General features: G+C 36.5%; 1 protein-coding gene across 1 annotated transcript in view; it reads right to left on the bottom strand.

Moving 5' to 3' along the window:
• Positions 1 to 2,672: 2,672 nt before the first annotated feature.
• Positions 2,673 to 19,478, bottom strand: part of OSTM1 (osteoclastogenesis associated transmembrane protein 1) — a 35,460-nt gene continuing 18,654 nt past the window's right edge. The window contains exons 4-6 of the mRNA XM_077902869.1: positions 10,768 to 10,935; positions 8,320 to 8,485; positions 2,673 to 4,736 (exon numbers count right to left, since the gene is read on the bottom strand). Coding sequence (XP_077758995.1) covers positions 4,681 to 4,736; positions 8,320 to 8,485; positions 10,768 to 10,935 — 390 coding nt within the window. The 3' untranslated portion in view covers positions 2,673 to 4,680. The remainder of the gene's footprint in view (positions 4,737 to 8,319; positions 8,486 to 10,767; positions 10,936 to 19,478) is intronic.

Below are 19,478 nucleotides of genomic sequence, written 5' to 3'. Positions count from 1 at the left end.
TACTGGAAAACTTAGACCTCACGACAATCCCATCAGCTCCCTTGAATTTTTCATGTTGGTGAGGTTAATCAGAGCAAGGAAAACTGGTGGCACTATGGGAACAAGAGAAAACGAAAGAGCTTAGATCCAAGGAGCTGGGTGGCCTTGAGAGCTGGAAGTGATATGGATATGCCTCATGAAATCAACCATCAATGAGCAAGGATCCCAATTCCAAAAAGGGTTTTTCAGAGCCTGACCAGAGACTACATTCCTTAAATCACTCTCAGCACGGTGGGGTTGGTTACAAGCAAAATTTCTGTACCCGTCCAAGCACCTTTCCCTGGTGTTTAAAGACACAGAATGAGTGGTGCAGATTCGGTCACAAGAGCCAAACTACAAAGGATAGTTCCTTTGAGTCCATCCATTGTGGTATTAGGACACAGAGGAAGAAGTGAACACAGACTCTCCAGATGCAGAGAACATAAACCTAGAGGGAGGAATCAAAGCATCTAAGCAACCATTTCATTCTGCTCCTGAGATGTTGGGTTGGAACAAGAAGTCCTGGGAGGACGGTGAATAAAGTGTGCCAAGCATTGTAATTTCAAGCAGTTTTAGCCGTTTCATAAGATCCATCATTTTCTAAAAGCCCCCGCCCCCAGTAAATATACAATCTGGGTTGTACAAAAAAAACACTGCCTTATTTAGTAAAGAATAGCCAAGATATAACAAGGATTTTAAAAAGCCAAGGTCAAGCCCATATATGTCAGCTTCTATTACATTACTGGTGATAGCACTTCAAATGAATGTAGAAAATGAGATACTAGTAGGAGAGAAAAAAGGGAAGATGTAACTGCGAGGCTGTCTATTGTGGGCGCCTGTCTCTGAAGATACACATTCCAGTGACCAGAAACCGCCTAACTTCTTCTGATCACTCTTCTGCTTCAGAAATCAATAGGATAAGGTAACGATTTCAATCCTGCTACTTACAGTTATTCCAGAAATTACAGTTGTTGAATTGTTTTTCATTTCCAATGAAATGGAAAATCTGGGCACATCTTTTGGATACAATTCTGGCACATAAGTAAGATACTGGAGGATCTACTACAATATCTAGCTAAAATGGGCTTATCATTCCTTTTAAAGGTTTGAAATATTTTGATTCCATTTGGGTACTAGATGGGTTTTTTTAAAATATATCTGTTTATCACAGGAAAGAGGTTTTAAAAATTATTATTGAAAACCTTCTACTTTAAGAAGCATGAATCAGTTATTTATTTTTTTAGTCATATCATGTTCTATTTATTTATTTATTTTTAATTTAATTTAATTTATTTATTTTTTTTCAGTCATATCATCTTTTAAAAGCTCTCTGTAGTGTCAAGGAGACAAAGAAAATTTCTGGTCATTAGGGATGTTACATGTGACTAATATTTATTATACCCAATGTAATAGTTTAAAACAAGCAGACTTGCTGGAGTTATAACTTTTATGTGCTACACGTATAATTCAGCATAGGTGAAAGCCCTTTTTATAATCAATATGATCATTTCTTGGAATTTTTACGCCATAAGCAGAGTAGAAAAACATCTGATTGGGTATTTCAAGTCTCAGTTTTAGAACTATCAAACAATGGCCCAGTCATAAATAAGGAGTGCTATGATGTTCTGCTTCTTTAGTTAAGAGGAGAGGACATAAATGATACACTTTTTAGAGGGAATCCATGCAGTAGATAGATTAGATCAAGTGATCTTTCTGGATCTTTAAGGGTCCATCTGGCTTAGGATTCTATGACTAGATGACCCCTAATGTTTCTTCTGTCTCTGAAAACAATTTACTTGGAACATAATCTTTTTTTCTATCTTCAACTGTTACATAGGTTATGAGTGCAATTTTGCTTTTTAATTCATTGCTGCTGATGTCTATTATTTATGTGATGTCAATTATATATAATGCTCCAGGAAAACATTTCACTTTATAAGGAGCACACTGCAGTAGAGCCTGTCCATGAAACATTAGAAAATGCTGTCCCATTAGAAGTAACATTTGCCTTCTAAACTCTGGCTATTTAGAGTTACACTTTAAGATAGCTGATGCTAGTTCTACCTCACAAATCCAACAAAAAAAGTAAATAATCCAAAAGTACATTTTTATTTGCGACAAAATCATTAGGTGGTACTTTTAAAGTAGGCATTTGAACTCAATGCCTGAAAAACTGAAATGTGATGTTCAATTATATCTGAATGTTGTTTTTTTTTTTAAAAAAAGATTTATTTATTCATGAGAGACACGCGAAAGAGAGAGGCAGAGACACAGGCAGAGGGAGAAGCAGGCTCCTCGCAGGGAGCCCTATGTGGGACCGATCCCAGATCCCAGGATCACGCCCTGAGCCAAAGGCAGATGCTCAACCACTGAGCCACCTAGGCATCCTGACATCTGAAGTTTTAAATACATATTTAAAACTCAAATATGGCTTGGGATGCTTGGGTGGTTCAGTCAGTTAAGTATCTGATTCCTGATCTGGGCTCAGGTCATGGTCTTGGGGTTGTGAGATTGTGCCTTGCACTGGGCTCCACACTGAGCATGGAGCCTGCTTAGAATTCTCTTCCTCCCTCTCCCTCTCCTTCTGCCCCTCCCCACCCCACTTGCTCTCTTTCTCTCCAAACAAAACAAAAAAAGCAAATATGGCACTGCAATTTCCTTAAATTACTTTCTTTATTTCAAAGTGTCAAAAAGCTGAAGATGATCTTATGCATACACATATACTATACTATGTGTCTCAGAATTTAAAACTATGCAAAGAATTTTTCAATATGACTAAAAAATGAAGTATTTACACACTTTAGTGTAATGCTTACTACTTATTTTTGAAATCTATTGCTGATGCTACTTCTAAAGAGCAATGACCCGACCAGAAAAATAGTAGAGGTGTTTTTTTTCTTTTCTAAAGTGCTTATTAGCAACCATATCCAAAAGCAATGGTTTTTAGAAATATGTAACATTGAAAGGTGATCAGAGAGTCATTACTTACAGATTCAGATATGCCATTTTGTAACTCTGCATATGTAAACTGCTTTTATCTGCATTAATGAAAGATTGCTTTCAATGGCCCTCAACTATATGCTTCAAATCAAGATAGTGCCATTAGTATCAGCAGCATGAGCAGTGACACTAGAATAAACCCCAGCACATTTTAAATGGATCACAGCAGACTAGAAAAACTGTAACAGCCTTTGGATATGTTACAAATCCAAAGATGAGCCTTCTTGTTTGTTCTGCATATACAGTAAACATTAAAAAAAATTAAAAACACATTCTTGTCTCTTTATAGAGCGTTTCATAGTATACAAAGGGATTAAAATTCTTGTACTATTTAACCTCTCATTTCTATATAGAGCAGGCTTCACATTCTCAACATTTAAAACAAAGCCTATTTCCACCAAGAAAGAAGGAATTAACAAATGAAATACCTACTAAAAACCTGAGGAAAAAAGCTGTGACCAATTCTGAAATGACGCTTTTCTTTAAAAAAAAAAAAAAAAAGGTTGATATAAACATTCCAAAATAGAATTTGCTTTCTGATAGTGAAATACCTGACTTCATTTCCATCATATCATGTTTATCTGATCTAAATAATTTAGAAAAAAATAAGCATCTTAACCTAACTGCTTTATGTATCATTCTCTCATTTTAACTCATGCCTTCAACATGAATCATTCAACAGTCTTACAGTGAGTGAGCATCCCCTCAGGTCTCTCCCTATCTATTTTCTGAACCTCAAGTTATTTGCACCCTTCCTATCTCTCCCCTCCAAAAATCTCCACATAACCCAAGAGAATCTTCATTGAAAAAATCACAACTTAAATATATTGTGATAACACTACGTTTGATTTACAATAGTAATAAATTACAAATTGCCAAATAACTTAATGTAATTCACAATGCAAATCCCTGGTAGAAAAAGAATCCATCTTGCCCTGAATATAATACAGCAGTCCAGTGATTTCAAATTACTTATAAAATAAAAGCAAAATAAGGTGCAAAATACTATTTGTAAAAGTTAAGTAAGAAACCAGTTTCCATAAATCTTTCTACAAAGACAAATGTAATGTGCCTTCCTGCTTCTAAAAATTGTTAGGGAGTTTATAATTAGTGGTTTCAAAAATGACATTAAGTAAACTAGGGATTGAATTACATATTATTTGTAATGTATGACATATTAAATACATATGTAACAATAATACTGCAATGGTGAGTAATTTAAATTAATCTTTGGACCTGCTACTTTTTGGCAAGTATATTTCTTTTCCCAAAGTCTTTGCTATAACTGATTAATTTTCAAATGTTAGTTTTCAAAAACTTTGCTACTTATATACTATGTTAATAAGGAGATACCAGAAGTCTCAAATAGTAGAACTATGCTACAAAATAAAATGAAGATTGTTCTTGCATCTTTTGTTATTGTAACAAATACATTTTAACATAGACAACATTGCTAGGCCTGGAAATTTAAAATACCTAAACTCTTAAAAAAAGGGATGGAAAAGGAAAGAAAAATGGAAAATTCTTATTTAAAAATAAATCTGAAGTCCTTGCATTTCTGAGGAAGTTGACTTGTCGAATCAGTTAATCTTCTTTTGAACCAAGCTGTATCTTCCAGCATCCATCCATGGCATATGATGTTAATTCTCTATTTTCTAGATTTCAGTTTGAATTTTCCTGAATGTTTGCAAAGCTGGTACTGGACTTGAGACGTTTGGCTAGAAAAATAAAAAATATTATATTTTAATTTAAATTCTCTAAACATAATTCGTTATTTTTATGTAAACTATAGTATTCATCTATTAATTCCATGTTTGAATAGATTCAATAGATTCAATCTTCTAAGAATTAAAAGCTAAGCCTGTTTTTTTTCTATCAACCTCAAAAAATATAACTTTGCTTGAAGCTGCACATGATTTTGTTAGAAGCGGTACCAAATAAAACAGATATAATTTATTTCATCTTGAACATCATAATCTCAAATATGTAATGTAGGTAAGAGTACTCTACTTAGAAAATGGAAGTGCCATAAAGTACAATAATAAAATTATGTATTTAAAAGTCTAAGTTAGAGGGCAGCCCCGGTGACACAGCGGTGACACAGCGGTTCAACGCCGCCTGCAGCCCGGGGCATGATCCTGGAGACGCTGGGTCAAGTCCCACGTCAGGCTCTCTGTATGATGCCTGCTTCTTCCTCTGCCTGTGTCTCTGCCATTCTCTCTCTCTCTCTCTCTCTCTCTGTCTCTATGAATAAATAAATAAAATCTTTAAAAAAAAATAAAAGTCTAAGTTAGAAATCCAAATCTAGATTTCTCTTAAGATAATTCTGTAATATAAAAAAAAAAAAAAACTCAAAAAGAAGTTGAAAAAATTTAATGGCTAACAAAGAAAAGTGAGTTGTATTACACACACATACACAGACACATAGACAAATATATATGGCTGTTAATAAAATATGTACAATCAATTTTGATTTTGATGCTAATGGGACTGAGTTATAGAGTTAATAAAGAAAATCATGCTATTTCGCTTGGTAATGTTGGTGCTTATAGTTAAACATGAATATTTCTCATATTCCAGAAACGAAAAACAAGTGTGTCATAGTAAAGGTATCTTATATTGGATAATCAGGAATCCCTTTACTTTAGAGGTTTTCAACATGAGAGCAGAGGTTGTGGTTTAGAAGGTCTGCAATGGCACCCAGGCATCTGCTTCTTTATTTTGCATTAAAGCTCGGCAGACAATTCTGGTATGTGCTCAAGGATGGAAACAAATGGGGATTTTTGTTAAGTTTTGGGAATGTCAACTTAGAGCCTTTAATTTATATTCAGGTACATTATGAAGATCATACAAAGGAATTTCACAGGACCAGTATTTTAAGAAACATACTCTAGGAAATGCTACCATTAAATATAATGTTCTTTTACTCAATGAATATATATATTTTTAAGATTTTGTTTATTTATTCATGAGAGACACAGAGGCAGAGGCAGAGGCTGAGGGAGGAGCAGATTCCCTGCAGGAGTCTAATGCAGGACTCGATCCCAGGACACCAGCATCATGACCTGAGCCAAAGGCAGACACTCAACCATTGAGCCACCCAGGCATCCCACTCAATGAGTATTTTTGAGCACCTATGATAGGCCCAGTACTTTCTACATGTTGATGATAGAGTAATGACCAAGATAAACAAAATGTTTACCTTGTTCTGATTTCTCAACTCTACAGTTGAGTCAGGAGGAATAAATAAGGTAGAAAATAAATGAAAAAGTCAAAGAAATATCATTAAAGAAAGATAATGGATATAGGAGAATTAAAAGAAGGATGAATTCTTAGGATGGGGGTCATAAAAGGTATCTTTGAGTAAGTAATCTTTGGCCTACGACCTGGATGACAAGAAGCTAGTCAAGGAAGGTGGGGAGGGGCCAGTACAAGAGCTTTGGGGGTGGGCAGTATAAATGAGTCTGGGGGTGTTTGAGAGGAGCAGAAAGATGGCCAGGCTGCTTCCATACAGCAACATGAGCAAAGAGAGGAGTGGGTACAATGAGTTTAGAAAGATAGATGGGGGGCCAGGTCACACATAGCTTAGAAATAAGTTTCAATTTTATTCTAGATGCAACAGGAACACATGAAGGGTTTCAAGTGGGAGAAAAGCATAGTAAGATTTGTGTTTAAAAAGTTACTCTAGCTACTATACAGAGAATGGATTGTAGTGGGTCAGAAAAATGGAAGCAGGGATACCAGTTAAGGGACTCCTGCATTAGGGCGGACAGGAGATGGGGTGGCTTGCGGTAGGGTATTATCAGTGGAGGTAGAGAAATGATAATTTAAGATACATTTTTGGAAAAGTAGGGCTGTCAGTACTTGCTGATGGAGTGGGAAAAGGGTGGGGAAGAGAATATGGGAATGGGAAATAAAAGAAGAAATTAAAGATAACAAGGTTTGTGGCTTATACAAATGAATGGTAGTGATTTAGAAAACAAACAAAAACCCTGATCTGAAGCAGTAAATATCCTCCACAGAGTTAAATTACAAAGTAATTAAGATGCTGAACTCTAAAAGTACACCAAGTCCTGAAAAATAAAATTTCTCAATAGTAAGGTCCCTGCAATACATTGTTATTATTCTAAATAAGTGCTTTTAAGACCAGGTTATTTCCTATTTTACAGAATGCTAGCAATTTGTGAAAAGCTTTACTAAATACACTCATATTAAAGGCTCTTCCCTCTATTAGCTAGCTTTTCAAGGTGACATTACAAATCTTCAAACTGATCTGCAAGTAACCTTTTTTTTAGTTAGATATACTAGAAGTGAGGTTAAATAAACTATGAAGAAAGGCTAGCAAGAAATTTATAAGATGGGTGCTTGGGTGGCTCAGTCAGTTAAGCATCTGATTCTTGACTGCAGCTCCTGTCATGATCTCAGGGTTGTGGGATTGAGCCCCACTTCAGGCTCCGTGCTCAGCACCGAGTCTGCTTGAGATTCTCTCTTCCTCTCCCTCTCCTCCTCCCTTGTGTTCTCTCTTTCTTGAATGAATGAAAGAAAGAAAGAAAGAAAGAAAGAAAGAAAGAAAGAAAGAAAGAAAGAAATTTATAAGGGAAAGAATTTTTATATCATAGGTTCCTAGACCAGGACTAATATTTAAGAGGAAAAAAACTTTTTTCTACAAAAGACATTCTCTATTTTAAAAATTAAAATTATTAAGGGATAAGCCCATATCTTCCTTCTGTTAATAAATAAGAAACCATGAGACTTAGAAGCCACTCTTCTTCAGCTTTATGAGATCTTCTAGTTAGTGCTTTTTCTGCTTGTCCTATTTGATGGGGAATATGTGTTGAGCACATGCTGTATGTCAAGTAATGACCTTGCAACTACGATTCCAAATTGTTCATGAACAAATTGTCTGTGTGTTCACTATAGTTTCTCCCTGCCTTTTTAGATGTCTTTCTAGGTGGCTCTTCCATGGCTTCAATGGACCTAAGAGCTGTCTCCCTCTTCCTCCTATGGCCATTTCAGGTCCAAAAAACCTTTGTTGCTATTCTTCTGTTGTGGCCAACCTTATTCCAAGCTTCCTCAACAAAAACATCTGAAAGACACTATATGTTGACTTTTGATTATCTATAATTGTAAACTTCTTACACATTTCTTCCATTAGTAAGCATAACTGTAAAATTTGAAGCAAAGAGCTATTTTAGCCTAATACATTTTCAGTTTTCAGAATATACATCATTTCTAAAACAGGTTTAAGTTTTTAAAATACAGGTTTTAGCTAAAAAAATAAAGTTATAAAAAGGAACTTACGTAGAATGAGTTTACGTTTCTTTTGCTCCGAATGAAGAAAGCTACTAAGGTAGAAGACAACAGGTAGAAAGAGAATGAACACAGAAACAGCAATGACAGGCACTGTGTCACTGCATGGGACTGAACAATTGAAAGTTCGACTCCAAAGTTTTCGAGTAATGTTCATCTGGAACAATAACAAATAAAATTATTTTATTTCACATTTACTTTGTCTTCAATTTATACAATTATTTTATTAATATCATAACAGGCATCCAGAATTTAGACTAACTATATATCCCTTAAAAAATTTATTGATCAGGGCAGCCTGGGTGGCTCAGTGGTTTAGCACCACCTTCAGCCCAGGGCGTGATCCTGGACCTGGGATCGAGACCCACGTCAGGCTTCCTGCATGGAGCCTGCTTCTCCCTCTGCCCGTGTCTCTGCCTCTCTCTCTCTCCTCTGTGTATTCTCATGAATAAATAAATAAAATCTTTAAAAAAAATAATCTATTGATTGTTGAAGACAATTTCTTCTGCCAGGGAAATGAGCTGGTTCAAGGTTATTATATAAGCTTATATCCATATGGAAATTTCATATCCTAAATTCATAACACCATCCAGAGATTGCCAACTTTTCATAGATCTTAGAGAAGTTATATCAATAGGAATATGGTTAGACCATGCTTCATTTATTAAAAAAGATTGAAAAGGGTAACTCTGTGAGGTGACAGGTGTGTTAACTCGACTATAAGAACCCTTTCATAATGTGTGTATATTGAATTATCACATTGTACACTTTATTATCATTTTATTTGTCAACTATGCTTCAATAAAACTGGGTGGAGGAAAGGCTCATAAAAACAAAAAAAATTTTTTTTCATATGTTACATGTATAATCTCACAGTTTGTTGCAGTATTTTTAGAATAGAAATAAAAAATATCAACTAAATACAGCTTCTCTTCAAGAGATGATATTGATGAAATGTTTAGTATCTTGTCTAAGATATTATGAAAGATTCATATGGGGACGCCTGGATGGCTCAGTGGTTGAGCATCTGCCTTCATCAAATCCCACATCCAGCTCCCTGCATGGAGGAGCCTGGTTCTCCCTCTGCCTGTGTCTCTACCTCTCTGTGTGTCTCTCATTAATAAATAAATAAAATTTAAAAAAAAGAAAGATTCATATGGCAAACAATTTTTCAAGTACATAATATCTAATGAGTCATGGAAACTTTATTATATAATATCTTATTTAGCAGTACACATTAAAAACAGATACATTTAGAGGCAGCAATACCTCATTTTCATTGAGCTCATGGTTTCTGTCAAACATGCTAAGTGACATAAGGAAACTATCAAATTTAATGTAGAAAAATGTTCTTGCCTAAATTTTAAGATACAGTTTGCAAGTGGTGCTTTGTATGTTTACTGTAAGTTTTGCTTATTATAAGAAAGATGTTCTAAAACAGGTGGCCAGGTTGATTTCCTGTGTAATCCAACTTCTGTCAGAGAATCAATATTTTTTCTTTATCTTAAAAATTATGAAGTAGACAATTATTCTTCATTGAGAGCTTACTGGAAGCCAGGTACTAATCCAGACATTAGAGCAGTAAAAGCCCAAAATCCCCATAGTGCATCCATTTTAAGTTTGATGATAAGTCCTTTTCGCCATCTTGAATATTATTGATACACTATAGTTCACAGCTGCTATTCACATTCATCATTCTCAAGCATTAGGTTCATCAATTTTGACCATAAGCTTTCCATTTTGAACTAATAATTCCCACTTCTTTGATGCCTCAAAATTCAGGCATCCTAGTCCAATAAAAAGGCATGATTGCCATCTAGTGGTGCCCCATATGAAGTCAGCCTATACAATGGAGGAAAAAGCTTGTTCATTGACCAATCAACACATATTACCAAAGGCTTACCATGTGCTAGGCACTGTTCTAAAATACTGAACAGTAAACAAAAAAGGACATGAGGTCCTTGTCCTCGTGGGGCTTATATTTTACTGAGGGGTGACAGACTATAAGTAAACAAATTAAAATTTTCAAATTTTAAAATAATGATAATAGATATAAAGAATAAAAGCAACGGGATAAGAACAGTAATTAAGAAATGGCTTCAGAAACACATGATAGTAAACCAGAGACTTCTTTAATCAGCAACAAGTACACAAGAGACTGAAATGTAAACATGTAACACCTATGCCTCTGAAAATGACACCCATCATCAAACTTAAAAACCAAATGTAACAATTATCAACTCATTTATGAAGTACTTGATTTATATCCATTTTAGTTTGATAGATCAGGATATTCTAAAACTTTACTACTTATAACCAGTTATTTCTAGTTGAAGACAGCATATGCAGATCCAATATACCTCTAAAAAGGATAATGATACTAAAAGCACAATCAACAACACTGCCAAACACATATCATATCAGAAGTAAATTACTTACTGCATCTTCCACATCAATGCATAAGTGTGTTCCAGATTCAGCCTTATTCTCAAGTTCATTCATTTTTTGCATTTCATTGTACAAATTACTCAGAGTTTTGTATGCTTCACGACAGTTTTTGCAAACTTCTGAATAATTCTTTAACTGCAGAAGACTGTGAATGCTCCCCTAAAATGTCAAAGGCACATGTAATACACATAATAAATATTATATCTTTTTAACATAAGCTATTTGCCCTCCTAGAGGACAGGAAACAATATAGTACATTTAAAGTGCTGAGTGGTGATGTTATATAGCATAGTAAATCACTCTGAGCCTCCGTTTTATCATCTATAACATATTGCTACCACTACCTGTATTATAGGCCTCAAGGATTAGATACCTGGTATGAAAAGCACATAGCAAAATCTTTGGCACTTTCTAGTTGCCCTTAAATTTCGAAAACCAGGGGCACCCAGGTGGCAAAGTCAGTTAAGCATCTAACTCTTGGCTTTGGCTCAGGTCATGATCTCAGGGTCAAGGGATCGAGCCCCACAGCAGGATCCACATTCAGTGTACAGTCTGCTTGAGATTCTCTTTCTCTCTCTCCATCCAGCCTGTATTGTCTCTCTCTCTCTCTAAAATAAATAAAATCTTTAAAAAGAAAGAAAGAGGGGCAGCCCAGGTGGCTCAGCGGTTTGACGCTGCCTTCAGCCCAGGATGTGATCCTGGAGACCCGGGATCAAGTTCCACGTCAGGTTCCCTGCATGGAGCCTGCTTCTCCCTCTGCCTGTGTCTCTGCCTCTCTCTGTCTCTCATGAATAAATAAATAAAATCATAAATAAAAGGAAAGAAAGAAAGAAAGAAAGAAAGAAAGAAAGAAAGAAAGAAAGAAAGAAAGAAAGAGTAGGAAAGAAAAAGAAAAACTACTGCACTATCCACTGATAACAGAACAATATAGCTCAGATGCCTAAATACCAAAAATTTCCTAAATTATCTGGTCATTCATATGTCTATCCTATTTTCACAGAATAAATAAAATAGGCCCTTGCCTGGGCTGACTTTAACAGTGAAATCTGCCTTATTGAAACAGAAGGGACTTGGGGCACCTGGGTGGCTCAGTCGGTTAAGCATTTTCTTTTTGCTCAGGTCATGATCTCAGGGTCCTGGGATTGAACCCTGTTCTCTCCCTGCCTAGCAGAGAGCCTGCCTTTCCCCTCTCTCTGCTGCTCCCCCCTGTGTGTGTTCTTTCGCTGGCTCAAATAAATAAATAAAACTTTTATAAAAAAAAAAAAAGAGAGAGACAGAAAGACAGAAGACTTTATTAACGGAGAAGGAAAAGACACTAAAACTACATCCCCACTCAATCCTCTTACCCTAAGGCTTGTAATCCAGACCTCTCTAGTCAACAAAAAGGGACAAAGAATTACATAACCTAAAATGAAGGTAATGGATATAAGATATTGTATTACTGAATCTCAATCTTTTCTACTTCCCGGACTGACACTTGCCTTTTTAAGGACAAGTCTGCTAACCAGTCAGTTCACATTCTTACTTTCTATTTCCCTTATTCTTTACCTTATAGCATAAAAAATAATATTAACTGAATATTAGAATGAAAGAGGAAAGGAAAACTTAAAGGAATTAAACCGATGTACCCCCATCCCACAAACACACACACAATGCTACCCTCACCATCTGTTTGACAAAGAAACTAAGTCTCCTCAGTCCTGCCACAAGAAATAGCACATGGCCTGTTTTTCACAGAACAATTGTGCATTTAGCTAAATGTGTTCAATCAAAAATTGAGCACAGAACCTTGATGGGGGAATGTAATTTAGCCATTGATATGAAAATTTAAAATGCACGTATCTTTTAACAGAGTAATATCAATTCTAGGAAAATACCAGACAGGTAAAGTCATACAAATATTCCAAGTTATTTGAAAAAAAAAAAAAAAAAACATGTTTGTAACACTAAAATACTAAACCAAATAAAAATCTTCATCAATATAGGGACTGACTGAATAAATGGTGGCATAACCAAATGGTAAAAAGCTCTGCAGTGTTTAACAGGAATGAGGAATTAGGATTGTGGGAAGAGGATGAGACAGCATGTGCCCTTGTGTCCTGACTTCTTTACTGAAGAGATTCAAGAAAAGAAAGATAAATCCAGGCACCTGAATAGCACCTAAATTATAAAGGTGTGACACACAACTCTCATCACAGGAAGGTTGTATACAAGCTACAACACGAGTCCCAGAGGAACCAACCAGAACGACAGTCTCTTGTGAACGTCTATCTTCTGTGCCCACCCGCTGTCCTCTAGAGATGCAATAGGCCAGAATAGTAGCCCTACCTTGCCTGCAGATCCATCCACAAAAAGCAGTCTTTTCAGAGCCACCAGGCAGCCCAGGTTTCCAAAGAAGCCATCTGCAAGCACTTACTACCCAAAATAGATCTGGTCTGGAATTTAAACCTACATCCTTGCTCAGTCACTAAGCTTGGAGCTACTGCCACAGCCAATGTCACCAATTTCATTGCTACCATCGAAAGATCTGGCTGCCATTTGGCCGCCTCCCTTTGACTTCAAACTTTCTAGCTGGGTTCTTCTTTCCCATTTGTCTCTTGGCTCTGGCTCTGGTGGAAGACCCTGAGGGCAGAGTATCCCCTGATGATAAATGAAACTACCTCCTGAAGCCATAAGGACCACCCTGAGCCTATGAGACCCCACCAGGGATGGATTCCACGACAATGGTCCATTTGACCTTCAAAGCCTGCCTGCAGGTACCCACACACTTTTGCCCCACATTTTCCTTATAAAAACCTAGTAGTTTTGGCACTTTGGAGACAGTCTTTGAGAGGCTAGTCTCCCATCTTCCCTGTGTTGGACTCATGTAAATTCCTTTCTTGTTTCACTGCCACTCATTTCTCTGCCTTTGGATTTTGTCAGCAGTGGCCAAACCTGGTCTGTTTGGGACCCTTGGAGCCAGGTGCTCTTGCACCCCTGCGTCCTGGGTACACCACTATCTCTTTAGCTGGCTCCCTTCCCCTCTCAAACACACACACATATACACACCCCACCTTTAAAGCACTGGATATTGGGATCCCTGGATGGCGCAGCGGTTTAGCGCCTGCCTTTGGCCCAGGGCGCGATCCTGGAGACTCGGGATCGAATCCCACATCAGGCTCCCGGTGCATGGAGCCTGCTTCTCCCTCTGCCTATGTCTCTGACTCTCTCTCTCTCTTTCTGTGTGACTATCATAAAAAAAAAAAAAAAAAAAAAAATTAAAGCACTGGATATCCCCAGGACTCAGTCTTTAGGGCCTCTTTATTACCAATTATAGCTTCATTCACTCATATCCGGTTTCACAGCTTTAAATATCATCTGTACCTGATCTGATGATTCTCAAGCTCACACTTCTCCCCTGAGCTCCAATTTCATTTAAAACACCATTTGACATCTCAACTTAATAGCTATTTCAATATTAACTTGTTCAAAACAGAATTCTTAATCCCCAATACTTTGCAACCAGTCTTTCCTGTGGCTCCACCATCCTCCTCTCAGCTACTCAGAGCCTAAAGCCTAGGATAATCCTGGTTCTTCTCCTTCCTTCTCTGATCAGCCTTCACTACTCCCAGGAATTACCCAATCTATCAGCAAGTCCTGTTAGACAGACTTCCCAAACACATCCTTAACTGATCTACGTTTCTCCAACATTGCAGCCAGTACCCCAGTCCACACCATCTCTCTCCTGTGACAGCCTCTTAATTAGGTTCCTTCTTTCCATTCTTGCCTAGGTTCAACTGAGTTTCTCCACAGGGCAGCCAGAATGCTATTTTAACATGCAATTCATATCACGCCACATTCCTGATTTAAATGGCTTCCCATTGTGTTAAAATTCAATCCGTATTTCTTCCTTTGTTCTGCAAAGCTCTACATGATTTGGCTTCTGCCTATCTCCCCATATCTCATTCACGTATGCCCACTGTGCTCCAGCCAAACAGGCCTCCTTCCTATTTTTTGCACATACCAACCTCACTCCCTTCCCCAAGGTCTTTATCCTTGCTTCTAAGGAAAATATTCTTCCTGTGGCTGATTCTATCTCAACCTTTAGATCATCTCAAAATTCTCCTATTCAGAGAGGTACTCCCTGCCCACTCAATCTAAAGTAGTATACTACACTCCTTTTCCAGGACTCATTACTCTTAAATTACCTTCTTTCTTTGTTATTAATCATACCCCTACTAGGACATAGTTTGTAAGAACAGAAATCTTACCCACCTTGTTTACTGCTCTATCCTCAGTGTCCTAGAACACTGCCTCCTGGCACATAATCAGTGCCCAATAAATATTTGTTGAATGAATAAGTGAGTACATAGGGTACGTAGGGCCTGCCTGAGGGGATTTTTGAAAACCAAGCTATAGAAACCAAACTCTATACGGACAGAGAGAGATTTCTTCCAGCCCTCCCAACCTGGTACAACCACCCTATTACATTGACCACCTAAGCATATAAGAAAGTAAGATGAGCCTAACAACATAAACATAAAAAGAAACAAAAGAAAACAAAATATATAAGGAAAGAAAAGCAAATAAAATGATTCAAAGGGAAAACAGATTAGTAGACATCAGAGTAAATGCCCTAATGAAAAAGAATTCATTCAGTGAATAGGAGAGAGCTTTTAAAAATTAATTACAGCCAATGGTATGAAATAAATGTCCACAAGCCCATACTGATATAAATAAATAAATGTGGAAGAAGCGGCAAATCTTCATTATAGAAAGATTTCTAAATATTTAAGTAAATGCTCACCCCTCCAGGACTTAAAGCTTAATTTCCCCAGCCCCCATTCCTGTTACTTAGTAATTTACTTCCAAAGTATGGAATATGGAAAGAGGAAGCAAAAGGTAACTTTACATTAAAGATATGGGGCAAGTGCTACCCTGTCCAGGTGATCAGGATAACGTCATCAGGAATAAATCATGTTGACAGACTATATCTCTGACAGGATGTGATCAGAAAAGTACTTCACTTCTGTAGTGTTCTTCCCCAAAACCCACAGTCCCAGTGTAACCATAAGAGAAACTGGGGACAAACCCAAATTGAGGAACATTCTATAAAATATTTAACCAGTATTCCTCAAAATTATCAGTCATGAAAACAGGGAAAGACTGAGAAATTGTCAGAGTCTGCAGGAGGCTAAGTGTGGTATAATGGGAAATAGATATTTGGTCTTTCTCCCTGGATCCTGGAACATAGCTCCCAAAACCTTTGGAATACCCAGAGTGAAAGAGTGCCTCTGCATGCTAATGAGATGACTACTGGCCAGGGGTCCCTATATAGCTACAGGATGAAGGCTGGTCACCAGAAAGACCAAAGCACGATCAGGGGGTTGGAACTTTCAGCCCCACCTCTGACCTCTAAGGAGGGAAGAGGAGCTAAAGACTGAATTAGGCACCGTTAACCATGATTGCCTACATAATGAAACCTTCAGGGGTGCCTAGGTGGTTCAGCTGGGCAAGAGTCCGACTCTTGATCTCAGCTCAGGTCATGATTTCAGGATACGGAGATCAGGCCCCATGTTGGGCTCTGCTATCAGCACAGAGTCTGCTTGAGATTCTCACTCTCCCTCTGCCCCTCTCACTTGTGCTCTCCAAAATAAATAAATCTTCAAAAAAATATATTTTTAATAATTGATTATCACATCACAAAGATATCTCAATAAATTCCAAAATATAGGCAGGCTACATTTACTGGTCACAATTTCAATAAAACTTAAGATGTACAAATGCGGGATCCCTGGGTGGTACGGCGGTTTGGCGCCTGCCTTTGGCCCAGGGCGCGATCCTGGAGACCCGGGATCGAGTCCCACGTCGGGCTCCCGGTGCATGGAGCCTGCTTCTCCCTCTGCCTGTGTCTCTGCCTCTCTCTCTCTCTGTGACTATCATAAATAAATAAAAATTAAAAAAAAAAAAAAGATGTACAAATGCAAATAAACAAAAAAATCATGTCACTGCTATTAAAAAATAATCTTCCAAAAAACTCTTAAGTCAAAGAACAAATCAGAATTAAAATTGGAAATTTAAAGACAAATGCAATGTATTCCCTTTATATCAGAATCTATTATTGGAAAGGCCAAAATTATAAACTTTACACTCTGAAAATTATTTTATTGTTGAGCAAGAAAAGCTGGAAATGTTAGGCATTCAGTTCAAAGAACTAGAAAAATGACAAAATGAACTGAAAGATCATAGGAGGAATTAATAAATGCCAAAGAATAAACAAACACATTAAGATTTTTAAAAAACCAGGAACTAGTGAGTAAAACCAAACACAAGTTTTTGAAAGATCAATAAAAACGAATGTACCTTTAACAAGCCTAAAGAAAACTCAAGGGAAGAAAGAACTCACAAAAAATAGCATTTGGAACAAGAAAGGGAATGTAGCTACATATATTATAGAAATCTTTAAGAAGTGACCAGTTACTTATTATCCTGGAATGGATCCTTAGACAGAAAAAGGACATTAGTGGAAAAAGTGGTAAAATCAGAATAAAGTTGGCATTTAGTTAATAGTTCTGTACCAATGTTGCTTTCTTAGTTTTGACAAATATACCATAGTAACATATATAGGTTAACATCTGGGGAAACGGGTCAGCATTATACAGGAATTCTCTGCATTACCTATGCAACTTTTCTGTAAATCTAAAATTATTCCAAAATAAAACATTTTAAAAGAAAGTAAACAGTAAAAATCTGTAGTGGGGGCACCAAATGTGATAAAATACGTTGGAATAAACTTCAGAAATGTATAAAACCTATGCAAAATTTAAATAAATCAGTAAGACTGTGCTAGAGGACATTAAAAAAAAAAAAAAAAAGAGAGAGAATAATGGTGGCTGCCAGGGGCTAAAGGAGGACATGGGGAATCACTGCTTAATGGATACAGAGCTTTAGTTTGAAAAATTTCTAGAGATGGATGGTGGTTATTGCACAACAGTGTGAATATACTAATGCCACTGAACTGTACACTCAAAATGGTAGCATGGTAAACTTTATATTCTATTTTACCGCAATAAAAAGAGAATATACCATATTCCTAGATAGGAAAGTTCAGTATCATAAATATGTCAATTATTTCCAAATGATGAATCTAAAATGTAATGCACTTGTAATAAAATCTTAAAATGACTGAATTTTTTTTTTTACTTGGTTCTACAATTCATTTCATGAGGAAAAAAAGAATTGGAGCTATGCCTCATATCTTACATCAAAATAAATTTCAGATAGAGAAAAGATGTTTAAATGCAGAAAATAAAACCATAAAATTACTAAAAGAAATCACAGGAGAAATTTTTAAAAATAATTACAAAGTGGGAAAAACCTGACATGACACCAAGTCTGAAAGCTATCAAAAATTTTTTTTGATAAATTTGATAATATAAAAATTAAAAATTTCCTCATAACGAAAAGAAAAGCACAATAAAAATAAACAACAAACTCGGAAAAATATTTGCAACTAATATCTCAGGAAAAATGTTAATTTCCCTAATAAAACATTCATCACAACACTTAAAAGAGTAAACAAAAGGCCTTGGTATACAAAGACTTAGTATACACTGCATACAATAATTACTATTTGGAGTTTTACAACACACATCAGTCCACTAAAGTTCTGAAGTCCTATAGTAAAGCATTTCCCAACCTTATTAGAAAACTAAACCTTTCTTTTTCTTTTTTTTTTTTTAAATTTATTTCTTTATTCATGATAGACATAGAGAGAGAGAGAGGCAGAGACACAGGAGGAGGAAGCAGACTTCATGCCGGGAGCCCGACGCGGGACTCGATCCTGGGACTCCAGAATCGCACCCTGGGCCAAAGGCAGGCGCTAAACCGCTGAGCCACCCAGGGATCCCCAAACTAAACCTTTCTTATGGGCCATGTGTTAACACCTTGCAGAAGATATCTGGGGAACTGCTTATTTAACAGTTCTTATTATTTGCAGGGAAATTCATAATTCTGTGTCATCACATTGGTTACAGAGAAAATCACATGTATATTATACATGTTTACATCTATTTGTGGGGATTACTTACTTGTTAAGCAAGTTTCAAATCTAGGATTTTATCAGAGTTCCAATCTCACCCTTCATCACCACCATCAATACCAACAGGGTCAGAAGTAAAGAAAGCAAAAACCTATAAGGGTGGGTTTCCTTTCTTTCTTTCTTTCTTTTTATTTTTTTAGATTTTATTTTTTAAGTAATCTCTACACCCAACATAGGGCTTGAATTCACAACCCCGAGATCAAGAGTCACATGCTCTACAGACCCAGGCAGGCACCCCAAGGTGCATTTCTTAAAGGCTACCTTTTACATTATAATTCAATACTCAAGTTACCTCACTAAACAGTGCCTTTTATTTTATTAACAGTGCCTTTTAAAATAGGTAAAATGTTTAAGCAAATATTGAGGCAAAGAATAAGCTGCCTGTAGAATCATATACTGCATTACATAATATAATACCTTATTGCATAAACAAAGTCAAGGTAAGTTACTGTCAGATAGAAAAACATTGTGTTTTAATTAAACAATCACATGACTAAGTTACTGTGTTCATACCCAGTATCTCATTGGATCCTCACTACAAAATACTTGAAGGTAGGCAGGATAGATTTTACTGTTCCTACCTTACAAATAAGAAAAGTACAGTTTTGATGATTTTCCTAAA

This window comes from Canis aureus, chromosome 7 (genome assembly GCF_053574225.1).
Source record: "Canis aureus isolate CA01 chromosome 7, VMU_Caureus_v.1.0, whole genome shotgun sequence".
NCBI lineage: Eukaryota > Metazoa > Chordata > Mammalia > Carnivora > Canidae > Canis > Canis aureus.
This window is presented reverse-complemented; position numbering and strand designations above follow the sequence as displayed.